This window comes from Phocoena phocoena, chromosome 2 (assembly GCF_963924675.1).
Source record: "Phocoena phocoena chromosome 2, mPhoPho1.1, whole genome shotgun sequence".
In the NCBI taxonomy this organism is placed as follows: domain Eukaryota; kingdom Metazoa; phylum Chordata; class Mammalia; order Artiodactyla; family Phocoenidae; genus Phocoena; species Phocoena phocoena.
In genome coordinates, this window is record NC_089220.1 from 107,144,400 (window position 1) to 107,166,041 (window position 21,642).

Consider the following 21,642-nt stretch of genomic DNA (forward strand, 5'->3'; position numbering starts at 1 on the left):
CCACTACCACCGGAGCAAACCCTTACAGCGTTTACTCTAGCCTTCAAGTGCTGTTTTAAATATTTTACATAAAACCGGAAGAGTTTAAAAACTGGACCCTCAGGTTACGGGGTATTGTTTTGTTTTTTCCTAAACTGTAGTTTTTAGAGGTATTTGTATTGTCTTAGCAGATTTCCCAATTCTCGAGTCCTACATTTAACGACGCGGAAGAACCACTCGCAGATGGAGCTCTGGTACAAGTGACAACATCCGGAAGCGGGCAGAAACAGGAGGAGGCACAGGTGGGAGGGATCTGTGCTGGGGGCGGTGCTACCAAGCGGGGCAGTGCAGGCTGACGGAACCCGCGCGAGCGAGGTCGGTGTTGCGCAGGGGACTAGTCCGGCGCAGGACGCCGAGCTTTTGCACCCCAGCTGGTTCCGGCTGGGGAAAATGGCGGTGACTGGGGCGTTGTCCCAGGAGCATCTGGTGGGCTGGTGCACCCAGCAGTTGCGGAAGACTTTCGGCCTGGATGTCAGTGAGGAGATCATACAGTAAGACCGGTTCGGGTCAGAGGCGGGAAGGAGCTCTGGGATGTGCACTGGCTGAGCAAACGGGGAAACGGAGGGGGCTAAAAAGTTGATGAGAGTGAGGAAATGTGATAAAAGGGCTGCGGTCTATCTATGAGTGCCGAATTTTGCCCTCCGGCTTTCTAGTTTAGCTTCTGGAATAGGGTGTCATGCTCCACAATAGTCTGGTGGGGCCTTTTTTTCCCCAGGTAAACGCCAAATCCCTGATAATTAGACCTGTAAGTCTGTCCCAGGAACCAGTTTCCTTATAGATTTTGGAGAGAAGGGGCAAGCCAAATTGTCTTTCCAGAAATTCCTTACTCTCAACATTTTAGTTTGCCCGATCCGGGTTGTGTCAAATAGGACCTGAAATTTAAATGGGGGTAGCGTGGTACTGTGTAAAAAATAGCTCCTGACTCGGGAGTCCCGGTTCTATTTTCTGTGGTTATTCACCAGTTTTGGAGCCTTAGGCAACTTAATTTTCCATCTTTGTACCTTAGTTTCCTCATCTGTAAAATGAAAAATTAGCAGAGATTATCTTTTATAACGCGTTATGATTGTAATGAAGTGGAAATGGTGACATGATTTAATATCTGCTTTCAACTGATTTAACTTTTTTTTTTTTTTGGCGATACTGCATGCCAGGACAAAAAGACGGTTGATGAGTGAGGAGGTGGGGGAAGTGCCGTGTATCGAGGAGCATAGGAAAAAGAACTCTTAAGATTTGAGAAACTCGTAAGGTTAACTGCAAGGGATGAATTTAACTTGAGAACTAAAAGATAGGTAGGTGGCAGTGCAGAGTTCAGGAGGAGGGAAAAACTTCTACAAAAATTGGACTTAAAGAACCTGGAAGTGTTTCTTGATTTGGTTCCTTGCTCATTGTTGCTGAAACCTAAATTGCAGTTCTAGGGCTTTTGTAGGAGGTAAGGTGAATTTCTGATTTGGGGAGAAAATAGACTTGTTGACAAGGAGAGAGTTAAGAGAGCCAATTTTAAAGGATTATTTTGAACACTGGAATAGACTCAAAAATAACTCAGTTAAGCAAATATTATATGATATCACTTATATGTGGAATCTAAAAAATAATACAAATGATTTTATTTACAAAACAGAAACAGACTCATAGACATAGAAACAAACTTATGGGTACCAAAGGGGAAAGGGAGGGGGATAAATTAGGAGTATGAAATTTACAGATACACATTACTGTATATAAAATAGTTAAACAACAAAGATTTACTGTATAGCACAGGGAACTACGTTAAATATCTTGTAATAACCTACAGTGGAAAAGAATCTGGAAGAAAATGTAACTGAATCACTTTGCTGTACACCTGAAACTAACACAATATTGTAAATCAACTGTACATCAATTTTAAGCACTTGCTTTTTTTTTTTTTTTTGCGGTACGCGGGCCTCACCGCCATGGAGCACAGGCTCCGGACGCACAGGCCCTGCGGCCATGGCTCACGGGCCCAGCCATCCTCCCGGACCGGGGCACGAACCCGCGTCCCCTGCATCGGCAGGCGGACTCCCAACCACTGCACCACCAGGGAAGCCCTATACATCAATTTTGAAAAATTGACAAAAAATATTTTTAAAAAAGATTAAAAAAAAAAACCCAGCCAAATTGTATGGCTTGGCTTTACCCTTGTTTGAAGGCAAGATCAGGTTAAGTAGTTTTCAGGCATTTTTTAAAGCAGTGGAATCCTGTCACATGAAATAATGAAGCTTTGTAATATACCAAACAAAAAAGTCAATCAGTTTAAAAAAAAAAAAAGATTGAGTCTCTTTTTGATGAATCAACAATGGAGTATGAATAGTTGCAATCTTCTCAGTCTCAGAATCCAGCTGTATTTTGTTGCTTACACAGTATTAGGAAAATTCCTAAGTCTCATAGATTGTGGTTTAATAGCTCATTGTGCAGCCTTAGATTTTCCTCAGTTAAACTTATCCACACCCTTAAAAGAGGAGTGATCAGAAATTTCTGTTTTAAAGTTGAAGCAATAAGTATGGCTGTACACCTGCTTGCATTTAAAAATATTTATAAATATAAGTTAGACAAGAATTATTCAAAACTTAAAATAAGCCCTAAAGCTACTGAATATAATATAATGCTATTGAAAACACTTATTAGGTTTTCACTAGTTACTGCACAACAGGCTGTGATGGCACAATGAAAGCGTTGGCTGTGTAAATTTGCTGTGCCTTGCCTTGCCTGATATTCATTGAGAATTACCCAGGTGTACTATACTAGTGTGCTAGCTAGAACAATTTGACATGAGCAGCCTGAATTTTTTAAAAAGACAGCACAGAGCTACTACCTTCCTAATCAGTGATACATTTATGAGACCTTAAGGTCTATGCACAGAGTTAGCAAAATAAACTTTGTTCCACAATCTGCATTAGTTCATGTTTTGGATGAATCTATTTTGTTAAGATTTGGTATATAACACATTTGAATATATGTTGTTATTTATTATACTTTTTAAAATAGTTAAATGATATTTATTCAATTGTTTCTGAAACTCTTTAAATAATTCCCTAGTGGTTTGAATACTCCAGAGTTAAATGATCCTTGAGGTTCCTTGCAGCTCTGTGAGTTCTTGATGCCAATTAATCTTTTTTTTTAATGTTTTAAAATTTTATTTATTTGTTTATTTTTGGCTGTGTTGGGTCTTCGTTTCTGTACGTGGGCTTTCTCTAGTTGCAGCGAGTGGGGGCCACTCTTCATCGCGGTGCGTGGGCCTCTCACTGTCGCGGCCTCCCTTGTTGCAGAGCCCAAGCTCCAGAGGCGCAGGCTCAGTAGTTGTGGCTCATGGGCCTAGTTGCTCCGCGGCATGTGGGATCTTCCCAGACCGGGGCTTGAACCCATGCCGCTGCATTGGCAGGCAGATTCTCAACCACTGCGCTACCAGAGAAGCCCGCCAATTAATCTTTTAATGGGGCCTGGTAAGTTTGGGGATCAAGTTGATTAAACCTTGAAAGTCCTGAAAAACAATTGTGTATTTTTTTTTAAATTTTGTGATGGATTAGAAGATGCTCTTAAAGAGGCACAAAGGCACAGGTTTGTTCACTTATAGATTGTAACTCTGCAAATCGACCACCACGTTAGGAAAAGAACCCAGTACATGTACTACCAAGGATGGGACAATTACATGATTTTTTTTTTTAATTTAAAGGATATAGCAGGGCTTCCCTGGTGGCGCAGTGGTTGAGAGTCCGCCTGCCGATGCAGGGGACGTGGGTTCGTGCCCCGGTCCGGGAGGATCCCACATGCCGCGGAGCGGCTAGGCCCGTGAGTCATGGCCGCTGAGCCTGCGCGTCCGGAGCCTGTGCTCTGCAACGGGAGAGGCCACAGCAGTGAGAGGCCCGCGTACCGCAAAAAATAAAAATAAAAAAAAATAAAGGATATAGCATTATTGTAATAATTTTTCTTACTATTCATACCAATGTATCTACTTTACAGTTTCTTCAGATCATATAATGCTTTCATGGTCTGATATCTTAATTTTTTTACTTCTTACTTCTCTAATGACATGACATAGTCCCTGTAGAAAACTGTAGGAAAAAAATCAGAAAAGCGTAAAGGAGGAAACCAAGATTACCATGATACCACAACCCAGAGATAACCATCATTTCTCTCTTAGTGTTTTTTCCTATGCATATTATTATACATTTTCAAAATATATTCATTGTAGGGAAAAAAAGAAAATAAAAATAAACCCAAACTCTTTTTAATCATCTCTCTCTTAGTGGTAATCATTTTGGTGTATAACCTTCTAGCCTTTTTTCTACACATTAAGTGTATGGATATATACATTCCTTTTATAGCAGTTGGGATCATATGCTGTACAGTGTGTCCCACTATTTCACTTTATATGAGAGTGTTTTCTCAAGTAATAATAATTACTGAGAAATTACTGAATTACTGAATTCCCTGGCAGTCCATCGGTTAGGATTCTGTGCTTTCACTGCCAAGGGTGCGGGTTCAATCCCTGATTGGGGAACTAAGATCCCACAGCTGCATGGTATGGCCAGAAATAATAATAATAATAAAGTAAAATAAACAAGTCAGTGATTTTTTAAAAATAATAATTATTCAAAAATTTTACTTTTTGTGGTCGCATATTATATTTTGTAAAGTCCAAAGACTTGAATTCATTTGCCCCTTTCATTGATGAATGTTTAAAATAGTTTCCAGTTTTTCACTAACTCAAATAATGATGTAGTTAATTTTTTTGCATAAACTTTCCTGTGTCTCTTATTTCTTTGAGAGTTCTGTAAATGGAATTATTGGATTCTTTTTAAGGCACTTTAAATATATTGGCTGATTGATTTATAGAAAAGTTGTACTGACTTGTACTCCCACCCCATTTCACTTTTAGGAACGCTTCATACCATTTTCTTAAAATAGATCTGCTCATTCTGATGTGATGCTAATCTTGATTTATAATTTTTAAGAATGTTAAATTAGTAACTGGTTAGCTTATAGTATATATTCATATTTTTAGCAAAAAAGAAATTTTAGGTTTTGCAGTATAAAGATGAAGTAATTTGTATTGTTCCTAGGAAAATATAATGACTGCAGATGTGTGGTTATGGAAAGTATTCTTTTTTTTTATAACAGTTATTTTTAACAATTCTTTTGAGATGTAAGTTTTATTCAAGTCACTTGTTTTAAATGTAAAATTTGATGAGTTTTGACAAGTATATATAGCCTTGTAACCATCCCTCAATCAAGACATAAGTAGTCCTTGCTTTGCACAGTAGTATGGAACCGTAAAAATGACCATGCAATCTACAATTTAAAAATCTTAATAAAATGGTCTTAATAAAAAAATGGGGAAATTTTTGATTATTCCATGACCTTCAAAAATGTGTGTCAAAATATTAAAAACTCTCCTGTCAGAATAAATTTAAAAAATAGTAAAACAAACACTTATTTAGTACACTGTAAATTTAAAAAAAATTTTTATCTTATATTGGAGTGTAGTTGATTAACAATGTTGTGTTAGTTTCAGGTGTACAGCAAAGTGATTCAGTTATACACGTACATGTATCTATTCTTTTTTTTTTTTTTTTGCGGTATGCAGGCCTCTCACTGTTGTGGCCTCTCCCATTGCGGAGCACAGGCTCCGGACACGCAGGCTCAGCAGCCATGGCTCACGGGCCCAGCCGCTCCGCGGCATGTGGGATCTTCCCCGACCAGGGCACGAAGCCGTGTCCCCTGCACCGGCAGGCGGACCCTCAACCACTGCACCACCAGGAAAGCCCTATCTGTTCTTTATCATTCTTTTCCCATTTGGGTTAGAAAGTATTCCTATGTTAAGGACAGCTCCACAAACCTATCTTCAAAACACTGATTTGATTCTAGAAATACAAGATTACATGAAGGTTATATTATGAACTACTTGAGGTCAGAGTCTTTGTTCTAATCAAATTTATATCCCTAGCATCTAACCTAGAACTTGGCTCAAAATAAACAGTGTAATGGATTAATGAATGTTTTTTACTACCTTGATCTCTGTTACGATTATTGAAAAACATAGTATAAGCTAGCCCTGTTTTAACAACTTATTTCTTTGCTTCTTGAGGTATGTTTTGTCAATTGAGAGTGCTGAAGAGTTACGAGAATATGTTACTGACCTTCTTCAGGGAAATGAGGGCAGAAAAGGTCAATTCATAGAAGAGCTTGTAACTAAATGGCAAAAGAATGATCAGGAGCTGATTTCTGATGCTCTGCAGCAGTCCTTCAAAAAGGATGGTAAGTTAAGTTAATGTAATTAACTTAAGTAAATTAAAGTAAAGGTTGAAATATTGATAAATTAGCTGGTTTATAGGACCTGGTATGTTCTGTCACCCATATTTCCTCACAACGAACTTAAGCAGAATCATATGTATACATGTTTTTAGTTCAGTTCTACTTGATCTGTAATGAGTATTGTTTTAGTTCAGACTTTTTCAACTTAGAAAATATCACAAAAATACTTGTTTAGGGCTTCCCTGGTGGCGCAGTGGTTGAGAGTCCGTCTGCCGATGCAGGGGACGCGGGTTCGTGCCCCAGTCTGGGAAGATCCCACATGCCGCGGAGTGGCTGGCCCGTGACCCATGGCTGCTGAGCCTGCGCGTCCGGACCCTGTGCTCCGCAACGGGAGAGGCCACAGCAGTGAGAGGCCCGCATAGCGCAAAAAAAAAAAAAAAAAAAAAAAAAAAATACTTGTTTATAGATACAAATGTGGCTTCAGAATAACTTGAAAAATTTATACACAGATTAAAGAAAAACTTCAGTTATGTGTATACATGAATGTAAGTAAATGTTGACCAGTTTTAGTATGAATAGCGTTTAGAAGTAACTATTAAGTTAAACAGTACAAAAGATGAACACCAAACTAAATAAGTCATTATTATTATACAGTCTAAAATATCAGATTTTAATTTAACTTTTTTTTTTTCCTGGGTGTGCCGCACGGCTTGCGGGATCTTGGTTACTGCACCAGGAATTGAATCCAGGCCCTTGGCAGTGAAAATGTGGAGTCCTAACCACTGGACTGCCAGGGAATTCCCTTTAATTTAACGTCTTAATTTTAGCCAGTAGTCTTTATTATTGACTACAATCTTGAAAATGATGGTTTAAATTTAATTCTGATTTGAGAGGAAAAGATAATTTAAAAACCTGCCTGACTTCTTATATTGACTCTAAGTATTAAGCATTGCCTTCTCTTTGTTAGCTATTAATTCACCAATGAATCCTACTATTTCCAATCTATTTATGTACATATATATATATATTTATTTATTTATTTATTGTCTTCTTCTTCTTCTTTAAAGAAATTTTAGATGGGCAGAGGTCAGGAGACCAGCTAAAGAGGAGCAGGCGGAAAGGGAGAAACAGACAGGAAGTTCCTGCATTTACTGAACCTGATACAACCATAGAGGTCAAAACACCTTTTGATTTGGCCAAGGTGAGTGCTTAGAAAATGAGGCTTTTCTGGCTATATGGAGAAGAGCAAACAACTGATACATTTCAGAGAGCAAAGGGTATAAATTGGTCTAGAATGGCAACTTTTCAACAAATGCATGAATTTTAGAGAGTGTTAATGATAACATATTACTTTCTATATGGTAGATATTTTTTGACAACCTGATTAAATAAGTATTAAAAGGACATCTTCGGGCTTCCCTGGTGGCACAGTGGTTAAGAATCCACCTGCTGGGGCTTCCCTGGTGGCGCAGTGGTTGAGAATCTGCCTGCTAATGCAGGAGACACGGGTTCGAGCCCTGGTCTGGGAGGATCCCACATGCCGCGGAGCAACTAGGCCCGTGAGCCACAACTACTGAGCCTGAGTGTCTGGAGCCTGTGCTCCAGAACAAGAGAGGCCGCGATAGTGAGAGGCCCGCGCACCACGATGAAGGGTGGCCCCCGCTTGCCACAACTAGAGAAAGCCCTCGCACAGAAACGAAGACCCAACACAGCAAAAATAAATAAATTAATTAATAAACTCCTACCCCCTACATCTTCTAAAAGAAAAAAAAAAAAAAGAATCCACCTGCTAATGCAGGAAACACGGGTTAGAGCCCTGGTCCAAGAAGATCCCACATGCTGCAGAGCGATTAAGCCTGTGCGCCAGAACTACTGAGTCTGCACTCTAGAGCCTGCGAGCCATGACTACTGAGCCCGTGTGCCACAACTACTGAAGCCCACGTGCCTAAAGCCTATGTTCCACAACAAGAGAAGCCACCGCAATGAGAAGCCCTCGCACCACAACGAAGAGTAGCCCCCACTCACTGCAACTAGAGAAAGCCTGCGTGCAGCAACAAAGACCCACTGCAGCCAAAAATAAATAAAATAAATAAATTCATTTTTTAAAAAAAGGACTTCTTTGCTTAGAGATTATAGATAGATAGATAGACGTGATAGAAAATATTTAATGAATTACACCAGGACTTCAATTTCAACATTTTTTGTGGCTTTGTACTAAAAGAATGCACAATTCTAGCTGTTTTAAGAGTGTTCCTATTTTAGGCCATTCACTACCCATCATCATCATCATTATTTAGCATTTAGAGCTCTTTCATATTCTCTCTTGGCTCTAAAAATAGCCCTGTGAGGTAAGCAGAAATATTTTTATTCAGGGCAATTTGACAAGCTAAATTTCCCAGCAGAAGGGAATAGTTAATTATGCTAAGACGGAAGAGTAGTGATCAAAAAGTTCTGACTGATGACCATGCAATAAAACATGGAAAAGGGTTTCCAAAATAATGTGAGCTTATAAAAAATAGTCTTAAGCCTTTTATTAATTGAAATAAAATGAGCAAAGACTATCACAAGCAAAAGAAAAAACACAAATGACCAATAAACATTGAAAATGTTTATCCTTACTAGTAATTAAGGAGTCCAGTTTGTCACCCTAATTGCCTGAACTCTCCTGGTTTTAGCACTAAAAAGTCCTGTATTCTGAGATTTCCCCTAAGTCCTGGGCAAACAAGGTTGGTTGGTTACTTTACTAGTAATCAAATAAACACACATTAAATCCCTGAGATATGGCATATCAAATTGTCAAAGATTTTATTTAAAAAAATTTTTTTGGCCATGCCATGCAGCATGCAGGGTTTTAGTTCCTGGACCAGGGATTGAACCTGCGCCCCCTGCAGTGGAAGCTTGGAGTCTTAACCACTGGACTGCCAGGGAAGTCCCTCAAAGATTTTAAAAACAGATACAGTGATGATGAAGTTGTATTAAAACAGGAACCTCCTATACACTACTGGTGGCAATGTAAATTGGTTTAAGCTCTCTGGGGGCAGTTTGGCAGCATGTATCAAGAACTGTGGAAATGTTCATATACTTCTGACTTATTAATATGACTTAAATATCTAACAAAGTAATCAGAAATGCACACAAAAAATGTATGTTCTGTATAATGTTATTTATAATATTGAAAATATGAACTGACCTGATTTTTTAGCAGTAAGAGACAGATTAAATAAATTATTATTCCCTCATTTGGTGGGATATCATCCAGCTCATTTCTTTTTTTTTTAATAAATTTATTTAATTAATTTATTTATCTTTGGCTGCGTTGGGTCTTCGTTGCTGTGCGTGGGCTTTCTCTAGTTGTGGGGAGCAGGGGCTACTCTTCACTGAGGTGCACGAACTTCTCATTGCAGTGGCTTCCCTTGCTGTGGAGCACAGGCTCTAGGTGCGTGGGCTTCAGTGGTTGTGGCACACAGGCTCAGTAGTTGTGGCTTGCGGACTCTAGAGCACGGGCTCAGCAGTTGTGGCACACGGACTTAGTTGCTCCGCAGCATGTGGGATCTTCCCAGACCAGGGCTTGAACCCGTGTCCCCTGCAATGGCAGGTGGATTCTTAACCACTGCGCCACTAGGGAAGCCCGCTCATTTCTTTTTAAAGCCGTGGTGTATACAGAACATTGTTTCTAGGGGAAATACAGGGTTAGGTTTCTGGGAGCCTCTGATCACATTTCCATCAACCAATCAAAACATAACCTCATTTTATGTGTGTTTCTGTTTAAAGACACTTTATTTAATATATATTGTTGATCATCAACATTGAAGTCAAAGCCAATAGCACTGTAACTCATGCCTGAAGAAAGCTTATCTAATACACCTTTCTTTATTATTATTTATTAATTTTTATTATTTATTATTATTTTTATTGAATTATAGTTGATGTACAATATTATATGTTATAGGTATACAACATAGTGATTCACAATTTTTATTTTATTTTTTTATTTTTATTTATTTTGGGGGGGCTTGCAGGATCTTAATTCCCCCACCAGGGATTGAACTCATGCCCCCTGCAGTGGAAGTATGGAGTCCTGACCATTGGACTGCCAGGGAATTCCTGGTGATTCACAATTTTTAAAGTTTACATTCCACATATAGTTATTATAAAATATTGACTCTATTCCCTGTGTTGTACAATGTTTCTCTGTAACTTATTTATTTTATACATAATAGTTTGTACCTCTTAATCCCCTACCCCTATCTTTTATTCTCTATATATCTGTGAGTCTGTTTCTATTTTGTTATATCCACTGGTTCATTTTTTAGATTTCACATATAAGTGATATCATACAGTATTTGTTTTTCTCTGTCTGACTTATTTCACTTAGCATAATACCCTTCAAGTCCATCCATGTTGTTGCAAATAGCAATTTTTCATTCTTTTTATGACTGAATAGTATTCCATTGTGTATAATACCACATCTTTATCCATTTATCTGTTGATGGACACTTAGGTTGCTTCCATATCTTGGCAATTGTAAATAATGTTGATATGAACATTGGGTATATGTATCTTTTCAAGTTAGTGTTTTCATTTTTCTTTGGATATATACCCAGGAGTGGAATTGCTGGGTCATATGGTAGTTCTACTTTTAGTTTTTTGAGAAACCTCCATACTGTTTTCTTTTTTAATTAATGTATTTTATTTTATTTATTTTTGGCTGTGTTGAGTCTTTGTTGCTGTGTGCAGGCCTTCTCTAGTTGTGGTGACCTGGGGCTACTCTTCGTTGCAGTGCACAGGCTTCTCATTACGGTGGCTTGTCATTGCAGAGCATGGGCTCTAGGCACATGGGCTTTAGTAGTTGCAGGCTCAGTAGTTGTGGCTCGCAGGCTCTAGAGCACAGGCTCAGTAGTTGTAGTGCACAGGCTTAGTTGCTCCGCAGCATGTGAGATCTTCCTGGACCAGGGCTCGAACCCATGCCCCCTGCATTGGCAGGTGGATTCTTAACCACTGCACCACCAGGGAAGCCCCTCCATAGTGTTTTCCACAGTGATGATACCAAGTTAACACTCCCACCAGCAGTGTATGAGGGTTCCCTTTTTTCCACATTTTCACCAACATTTGTAATTTGTGGTCTTTTTCATGATAGCCATTCTGAGAGGTGTGAGGTGATATCTCATTGTGGTTTTAATTTACATTTCTCTGATAATTAACGATGTTGGGCATCCTTTCATGTAATATACCTATTTTCCATATAGGGTACAGCCTCTTGTGCTTAAGAACATTAGATAGCACTTCCTATTATGCATGGGGGCCATATTAAATGGTGAGATTACCAACAAAAAGCACAGAAATGCAAAGAAATGGCACTAAATAGACTTAGGATACTTGTTTACAGTATGAGAGCTGAAGCAAGAAGGCAGATCACTGCATTGCTCAAACTTAGCTGGAAATGTGTGCATTTGGTGACTCAAATGTTTTGCCATTCTGTGCGTGTCCATGAATGCCTGTGAAAGCACCCGGAGTATTGATTTGGGGGTTACAAATAAATATTAGCAAGTAGGTGAATTTGAAGATCTGGAACCATGAAAAATGATGGTCAAACTGTATGTCCAGTTCCATTTTTGGACATGTAAGTAAATCTTAAATCTGTCTTCAATTTTCTCAGGCAATTCATTTGGTTATTCAGAAGTTTTTATTGTGTGTCTGTTGTGTGTCAATAACTGATTTAGGCATTTGAGATATAGCAGTAAACAAGACTCATTAAGGTTTCTTGCCATCCTAGAGTTTACATTTTAGTGGTTCAGAGGAGAGGTAGAAAAGATAGTCAAAGAAATTTTTTTAAAGTAATTATATATTGTGAAAACTAACATGAAAGAAATTAAAAGGGCAGTGTGATAGGCAGTTATTGGAAGGGTGGGAGCTAATGTAGGTAGGGTATTCAGGGAAAGCCTTTCTGAGGGAGTGAAATTACAGCTAAGACCTGAACACTGCAAAGGAACCAGTATGTAAAGAGATGGGCTGGGAACAATGCAGAAAGAGGGAATAACAAGTGCAAAGGGAAGATGGAGAAAAGTGTTCTCAGCAGTATAAAAAGCCCTGTGTGGCTGGAGCATAGTGGACCGGGGAAGAATGATGTGTAGGTGAGGCTAGAGAGCACCTGAGGGCCATATGTAAGACTTTATAGGTCATTATAAGTAGCTTGGATTAAAATTTAAGCACAATGGGAAGACAGTGAGTGGTTTTGTTTTTCGTATTTTGTTTTTTAATTATTTAATCCCTCCTCCCCACCCCTCTGAATGGTTTTAGGCAGAGGAGTGATATGTTATGAATTTTCTGGCTTGCCCTGTTCGCCCCTTCTCTCCTCTATTACTCTGTCTTTCCTCCTTCTCAATAAATACTTGCTGCCTGTTATGGATAAAAGACCTAATCAAAGCACAGCCCTCAATCCCTCAAATGTGTTATTTTAATGTAACTGGATACTTTAAAGAGAGTGAGATAGAAGTTTCTGCTTAGAGATTTTAGTCTTCCCCTCACAAACATCCCTGAGAGCAAAGGTATAATTGACCAGTTTGAAAAATGGCTACCTGCTAGAATTAGATAACATCCTTAGCATTTGTCTTAGATATAACATTTACCTCCGTTGACTTATTTGATACTGTCTGTATATCTCAAGTTTTGGCTTTGGACATTAGGGCATGTTACCTCTCTTTATAGTAACCAAAGAATTGTTACCTTCATTGTTATAACTCTCCTATCCACTAGGACTCCTGAGATTTTTCTTTGAAACTTCAGTCTCTGGAAATGATTGAGAAACTCTCAATTTAAAGGGAAAGTAGGACTACACCAGAGGAGAGGCATCTATGCACCTTAAGTGTCAAAAGCTGCTGTGGTCTGAATGTTTGTGTACCACTCAGAATTCATACCTTAAAATGCTAATGCCCAGTGTGAATTAGGAAGTGGGGCCTTTGGGAGGTTCTTATGTCATGGGGGTGGAGTCCTCATGAATGGGGTTAGTGCTCTTATAAAAGAGACTTCACAGTCTCTAACCCCTTTTGCCACATACAACAAAGAAGTAATTTCTGTGACCTGGAAGAGGGCCCTTGCCCAACCATGCTTGCACCCTGAACCTGGACTTCAGCCTCCAGAGCTATAAGAAATAAGTTTCTGTTGTTTATAAGCTACCTAGTCTGTGATATTTTGTTACAGCAGCCAGAATGGACTAAGGCAGAGGCTGATATAGTTCTCTTTTTAAAGTTTTTATTTTATAACATACATACAGAAGTGAATAAATGAATTTTCACAAACTGACCATATCTGTAATAGCCAGAAATAAAACATTACCATTCCTCTAAAAAACTCCCATGCGCCCCACAATGACAACCCTCCCAAGGGAAAACACCATTTTGACTTTGAACATCATAGATTAATTTTGCCTGCTTATGAACTTTGTATGAATGGAGTTAAATAGTATATACTCTTTTGTGTCACATGGTTTATCTCATTGCTATATAGGATTCTGTTAAGTGAATATTCAATCTACTGTTGAACATTTGGGTAGTTTTCCAATTCTAATGCTGCAGTGAATGTTCTTGTATATGTCTTTTGTTGAACATATTTACTCATTTCTTTTGAGTATATGTCCAAGAGGTGAATTGCTGGGTCACAGGATATACATATGCTCAGCTTTAGTAGATACCAGTTTACACTCCCACGAACGGTGTGTGAGAGTTCTAATTGTTCTATATCCTTGCCAACACTCTGTATTTTCTGTCTTTTCAATTTAGCTATTCTGGTTGGTGTGCAATGGTATTACATTGGTTTTATTTTATATTATCTTGATGACTGATGAAGTTGAGCACCTTTTCATGTATCTGTTGGCTGTTTGGATATCTTCTTTTATGAAGTTCCTGTTTAGGTCCTTTGCCCATTTTTCCACTGTGTTAGCTGTCTTTTTCTTATTGAGTCAATTTTTTATAGATTTTTCTTACTTTACTGATTGTTCTTATTTCCATATCTGTGAATATCATCTGCTTTTAGAGGCATTTTTGTTTTCTATGATCTCCAATTTAGCTATACATAAATATGTCACATGAACAGCTTTTATTGCTACATTTACCTTCCACCAGGGCTGACAGCTACTAGCAGAAAAAGCAGAGTATATTAGCTAGTTTTTCTAGGGCATAATCTTTACTTAGACCCTTGATTATAACTCATTTGTATTTCTCCTACTTCCTTCTTTCATGGTTGCTGGATAGGGTGTAAGTTATTATTGAACAGAACTGAGGTTTTTCTCTCTTGACTGTTTTCATTGTCATTAATTATTTGATGTTATTTCTGATATCTTTGTACGATCAGGCACAAGAGAACAGCAGCTCCTTAAAGAAGAAGACGAAGTTTGTCAGTTTATATACAAAAGAGGGACAGGACAAGCTTGCAGTCCTGATCCCTGGTCGCCACACTTGTGATTGCCTGGGCCAGAAGCACAAGCTGATCAATAACTGTCTGATCTGTGGGCGTATTGTCTGTGAACAAGAGGGTTCCGGCCCCTGCTTATTCTGTGGTACTCTGGTAAATTGTTTCTTTCCTATTTCACTACACTTCAGTTTTATACATAGGGACATTCACACCCCTAGTAATTTCTCTTTTTCTTAGTAAATTTCTTCCCTAAGGTGTCCAGTAAATTCTTTTTTTAAAAAATTTTATTGTTTTTATTGAAGTATAGTTGATTTACGTTGTTGTGCCACCGGTAAAATTTAGTCAAAAACCCAAGTTGAGGGCTTCCCTGGCGGCGCAGTGGTTGAGAGTCTGCCTGCTGAAGCAGGGGACACGGGTTCATGCCCCAGTCTGGGAAGATCCCACATGCCGCAGAGCAGCTGGGCCCGTAAGCCACGGCCGCTGAGCCTGCGCATCCAGAGCCTGTGCTCCGCAACGGGAGAGGCCACAGCAGTGAGAGGCCCGCGTACAAAAAAAAAAAAAAAACCCAAGTAGATATCCTAGAACTGAGGCCTATTTGTGAGAAGGTTTTGAGAACATACCTTGTTGAGGGATCTAAGTCTTGTGTCAGATTAAGTTCAATTCAAGAAAACTTTAGGGCCTGAAATGTCAAAAATTTTTGTCAGTCTTCAGATGTGGCTCATATTCCTAGGGTTACAGAGCCACTGTGATGTAATCCTCAAGTCGATAGCTTCTTTTCCCAGAAAACCTTTTTTTTTTTTTTTTTTTTTTTTTGCCGTACGCGGGCTTCTCACTGTTGTGTCCTCACCCTTTGCGGAGCACAGGCTCTGGACGCACAGGCTCAGCAGCATGGCTCACGGGCCCAGCCGCTCTGCGGCATGTGGGACCTTCCCGGACCGGGGCACGAGCCCGTGTCCCCTGCGTCGGCAGGCGGACTCTCAACCACTGCACCACCAGGGAAGCCCAACACCTCCTTTTTATAGCTCCTCATTATCTGAGTAAGTGACCTCAAAAGTGTAGTTGTAATGACTCTGTTACAAACACCCTAGTGAGTTGTCTGGAAGGCTTATTCTGCCAGTTGAGCTGACTGGCAGAAGCAATGGCATTTGATATTGGTGAAGGTATACATTTTGTGTTGCTTTGTTTTCCCTTCTCTGGTGGGGCCTTTCATTTTTTAATGTACTCAGATAATAAGCTGATAGACAATGGATGACCTGAAAAACGTAGTATCTAACATCAAAAATGTTCATAAAACAGCAGCAAATGTCCTCCCATATGGGGCTTTTCTCTAGAGAAACACCCTACAGCTGCTGTGTGCCACTCAGGCAACTGCTAGCAAGTACAGTGTTTTCTGTTACGTCCCTTGGATCCTTCGGTGAATTCAAGAAACAGAGTAATGTAAAGCAGATAGGCCTTGAGGTCTTGCAGTTTCATAAACTTAATATGAAATTGTTTTTAAGTAACCCCTTCTGCTTTTAAGTAACCTCCCTTCTTACACTTCTAGTGATTTTATAATAAACAGAACTTTTTCTTTGCTTAATGTGTTTATTACTTTATAAGCAGGTAATGTTTGAAGGCAAAGAAGCAAAATACATATAAAAGCTAGACTAGTTTTCACTGCTTCTTTTTCTGGCTCTTTTTAATAAGACACTTGTAGGACTTCCCTGGCTGTCCAGTGGCTAAGACTCCCTGCTTCCATTGCAGGGGGCATGGGTTCAATCCCTGGTCAGGGAGCTAAGATTCTGCGTGCCGCATGGCGCAGCCAAAAATAAATACATAAATAAATAAGACACTTGCTTAGCAATTCTCTTGTAAGACTTGGATTTCACGATTAGAACTGGAAGGCTATAAAAAAAAGTCTTGTATATTTTTTCAATATTCTCAGTGGTGGCAAATCTTTATCTTTTGAAAATAGGTTAGATTTTTTTTTTTTTAACTGTCATTCAGGGACACTTGTAGTGATATCAGTTTTTTGTATGGTTCATAAAAGAAGGGAGAAATGGAAAGAGACTAGGGCAAAACTCATTTGGGTATACTTTTTTTTTGGTATACTTGTCTGGATTAAAAAACACTGACAGTCTATTGTATTGCCATATCTAATGTGTAATTTGAGGTTACTTTTTAAATATATCAAGCAAACACTATCATTTAACTATTGGATCATGTGTCTTACTCTTATTACTTTATAGGTATGTACTCGTGAAGAACAGGATATTTTACAGCGTGACTCAAACAAGAGCCAGAAACTGCTGAAGAAGCTCATGTCAGGTAGGCAGCAGTCTTCTAATTGGGTCACTGTAGTTATGGATACATTTTGTTGTATCTGTGATTGTTTCTCTTACTTGTATCCTGGTATGTAAGATGCGATTTATTTACTCGTTTATTTTTTTTTAAGTTCTTATTAAAACCACCTAACATTGAGCAAAAAAACTAATAATAATACTATTGGATTATAACCCAAAGAATAAAATTAATGTCATGAAGTAACTGAATAAATGAATAAATGGGAGAGAAGGAACTGCTCTTATAGAATTCCAATTAATAAAGTGAAGGAATTATGGTAACAGAAAATTACCATGTCAACACCACAGTAGTATTGATAGTAATTGCTACAGGCAAGATCCACCAGTAGATGCTAAAATTATTGGATGAAAGTTTAAGAATTGGAGATGTGCTAGATCATGAAAGACAAGGAAAGACTGAAGAATCATAACGGTTTGGAGGAGACTAAGGAGACACTACAACTAATTGCGTTGTAGGATCTTGAATCGGATCCCTAAACAGAAAAATAATATTAGTGGAAAAAAAGTTGAAATCCAAATAAAGTCTGTAATATAGTCAATGGTATTGTACTGTTGTTAATTTCTTACTTTTGATAATTGTACTATGATTATGTGAGATAAGATACTAACAAGGGAAGATGAATGAAAGGTATACAGGAACTCTTAATTTTTTTGCAACTCTTCAAAGTTTTTTATAGTTAAAAAAAGCATGACAAAAATAGTTAAGGACATTTTTAAAGGGAAAACAATATACTCATTACTTTCCATTTGTGCAAATATTTTGTTCCTGCTTTAATTCATAGTTGTTTTTTAAATATAGATAGATTGGTTGGTATTATGAAGTAGCAATCCTAGTGTATATAGAATTTTACGTTTTTCCTTGTTTAACTGTTTTATAATCATTGTTTATGTTGCCATATATTCTTCATATTTGTAATTTTTAGTGCTTAAAAATAGTCATTAAATTTATTTATTATAATTGATTATCTATTTCCTCATTACTGGATATTTTGACTCTTTCCGAATTATAAATAATACCACAAGTGGTCAACTCTGTTAATATTATATCTTTGATTTATTTCCTTGGGATAAATTCCTAGGAATGGGATTACTGAGTCAAAGAATATTATCATTTTTGACACTTAAGATGTATTTGCCATATTACTTTACCAAAATATTGTACTAGTCTACAACAATATTAGTATTTTACCCCAAAACCTATCACTATTGGGTTTTGACATTTCATGTTATTTTATTTTTATAGTCGTAATTTATTATTATTATTATTAATGAGGTAGAACATGTCTCCATATTTTTTCCATTTGGATTTTTCTAGGGTCATTATTATGAGAAAAGGTAGTTCTCAGTGCTTTTCTTATATTCAGAACACAAGAATCAACCTCTTTTTTTTAAAATTTTAAAAGAAAGATTTGACAGGCCTTTTTTTTTTTTTAGGACTTTAAATAGCCTAGAGCTTTAGGTGTAGGGAAAGGTCAGCCTTCATTATAGCTTAGTTGTTTTCCTAACACATTTTAGATCTTGGTTCTATCATGATTTATGGCTATCTTTTTTGGGATATATAGATTTATGGTATGTTGTCACAAAGGAAGATAACACATGGGCCAAGGAATGAAGGTGGGCTTTAGAGTTAGACAGACCTAACTTTATTTTATTTTATTTTATTTTAAATTTATTTATTTATTTATTTATTTTTGGCTGCGTTGGGTGTTTGTTGCCACACGTGGGCTTTCTCTAGTTGCGACGAGTGGGGGCTACTCTTTGTTGCAGTGCGTGGGCTTCTCATTGTGGTGGCTTCTCTTGGTGCGGAGCGTGGGCTCCAGGCGTGCGGGCTTCAGTAGTTGTGGCACGTGGGCTCAGTAGTTGTGGCTCACGGGCTCTAGAGTGCAGGCTCAGTAGTTGTGGCACACGGACTTAGTTGCTCCGCAGCGTGTGGGATCTTCCCGGACCAGGGCTCGAACCCGTGTCCCCTGCATTGGCAGGCGGATTCTTAACCACTGCACCACCAGGGAAGTCCAGACAGACCTAACTTTAAATTTTGTTTCTACCTTTTAATTTCTGACTTACTGAACTCAGTAAATTTACTAATGTCTCTGAATTTCAGTTTCTTTATCTGTAAAATAAAGATAATATAAACTGTCTTACAGGGTTATAGTGAGAATTAAGTACTACAGTACGTTTGAAGTGCCTTAGCATCTGATAAGTTCTCGTTATTCATTTCTGTCCCTCTGTGCAATTTCTTCTCTTTTTTCCTTTTATTATTTAGTTCTTAGCTTTGATATATAAAAGTATGTTCAAAGGTGATATTTAGCCCTACTCAATAAAGTTTTTCTTATAAGGCATTTTTATATTGTGTTGTTAAACAGTTTGTTACCCTTAGTGATCCACATTTCCATAAGGGAAGAAGTGGATCCTTAACATTTATTGAGAATGTATTATGTTTCAAGCGCTGCTTGATGCCTGACAAGTAAAGCCTGGCCTGTGCACCTGTTTGTTTTCCATTGAACTGAAGGCTGTCAGTCATTAGGGGCACAGCCAGATCTACTGATATTTTGTTCTTTGCTGCACAGCGATACAACTAATTGGTATGATTCACTGACACCATTTGATTTCCTTATTGAATTTCAGGGACAGAGAATTCTGGAAAAGTGGACATCTCTACCAAGGACCTTCTTCATCATCAAGAATTGCGATTTAAATCTGGTCTGGAGAAAGCTATCAAGCATAAAGACAAACTGTTAGAGTTTGACAGAACTAGGTATGATGTGGTTAAAATAAAAAATGCTAAGAAATAGAGTAGTCCATTATTTTGGCACTTGATACCTTCTTAGGGTGGACTATGAAAGTGTTTACAACAAAAGAAGAGCCAGATGCTGTGTGGAGGAGGTCTACAGCTTGTTTTTGAATCATATCTGAATAAGATAGGCTCCCACCGAGAGGATCCTACCCTGCAATATTTTTTGATTCTTGGCAAATGCTAGTGTACCCCATGGAAAGTTGATTTGGGTTGACACAGTTCCCCACTTGTTTTACTGGAAACCATCATTTATTCAGTCAGCATATGTTAGAGTGCCTACCATGTGCAAACTGTTGGGGGGCCTCTGGATATTCCATAAGAAACTGTCTCTGGGAGAGTGTTAACACCACCTCATGGGAAGACATGATTTATCCTCCCTTTTTCCTTTGACACTAAATTTGTTTTCTGATTCAATAATGTCCCTAAATTGAGTTTTACACTCCTACACTTTTGTCATTGAGCCCACTCACCTCTCTTTAGGAGACAGATTTATGGATTTGTTAGTTCTGTTTTTTATTTTATTCTCTTTCATTTTTTTCTTCTTCTGGAAAAAATATGTATTGAAGACCAATTAGTGGTAAAGAATGTTTAAATAGGACTTACATGCTCACTTCTCAAGTGGCCATGTGAGAATCCTTAGAAAGACCCTGCATCTCTTACTGTGGTAACTGAATATGTCTATTCCTAGCATTATAATCCTTTGGTTAGACACACCTGCTGCTTTCAAATCATTTGCTGTGAATACATGAGATATACTTTGAAAGCTCTTCATTAATAAGCCCGTCACAAGGTTTGTGACTAATATTTGCTCTTCATCCTTAAATGTCACTTTTATCCTTACTCAGTGAAACTCATCATTAGAAATAGAGTACATTTTTTGATAAACAGAAACTGGAAAAGGGTCTCTCCCTATTGGCATTGTTGCCCTTATGCTGGTGAGTTTCTAAGGACGCCAATTTCATTATGTAGGTTTGTGTATAGTACCACTCTTAGTCTACTTTAAAACTTTTATAATTCCAGCTGAGTCCTGAAAGAATGAAATCTGAATCTGATTTCAGTATTTCCCTATGCCTGAATATATCATACTAATTATTAATTATGCAGTTGAGACTGATTTATTATTTTGGAGTAGTCACTTAACTTCTTTGAGGCCCAGGTTTATTATCTGTAGAAGGAGAAAGTTGGATCATCAAGATTCCTTCTAGTTGTTAATTTCTTTGTTGGTATGATCTTAGAAATAGGCCTGATTGTCATATCTTGGAACTTGGCCCTTGTAAATATGTTAAATGAGGGACTGGGGATAGGGTTGGGGTGGGGATGGGGGAGGTGGTGAAAACTGACATATAGTAGTAGAGTATTAAAGATATCCTAAGAATAAGCTTATAGGACTGAGAATCCAGGATGGAACTCCAGTTTCTAAGGGAAATAGCGGCAATTGGGCCTAGCAGGAATAGTCTAGGTCCCAATTGTAGAAGGACTAGGATATTGAGTAAGCTGCCAAGACATGAACTCAGATGCGGCAAAATCAGACATAAGCCCAGTTAAGAAGGTGAGGGCTGGACTAGTAAGAAAATAGGAGGACAATAGATTTTGGTGCTGTGTCTTTTCCTCCCCAAGGGTGAGATTCGTTCTAAGAGCTGAGCTGAGTCTGCAGTGGGAATAAGGTATACGCAGAAGCTGGAAATCAGGCAGAGTTTGACCTAGTTTTGGAACGTTCTTGAGCATCTATATTTGAGATAATAACCTTCAGGACAGCAGAAGAGTGAGCTACTTGAAACAGCTTCCCAGTAA

General features: G+C 38.2%; 1 protein-coding gene across 2 annotated transcripts in view; it reads left to right on the forward strand.

Annotated features, from left to right (window-relative positions):
- Positions 1-414: 414 nt before the first annotated feature.
- TRIP4 (thyroid hormone receptor interactor 4) overlaps positions 415-21,642 on the forward strand; it is a 68,665-nt gene continuing 47,437 nt past the window's right edge. The window contains exons 1-6 of one of the 2 annotated variants that reach the window (XM_065871964.1): positions 415-530; positions 6,143-6,312; positions 7,386-7,510; positions 14,656-14,868; positions 16,944-17,022; positions 19,683-19,812. In XM_065871964.1, coding sequence (XP_065728036.1) covers positions 430-530; positions 6,143-6,312; positions 7,386-7,510; positions 14,656-14,868; positions 16,944-17,022; positions 19,683-19,812 — 818 coding nt within the window. In that variant the 5' untranslated portion in view covers positions 415-429. Of the gene's footprint in view, positions 531-6,142; positions 6,313-7,376; positions 7,511-14,655; positions 14,869-16,943; positions 17,023-19,682; positions 19,813-21,642 lie in introns of both variants that reach the window. The other variant, XM_065871963.1, reaches the window with a different exon arrangement.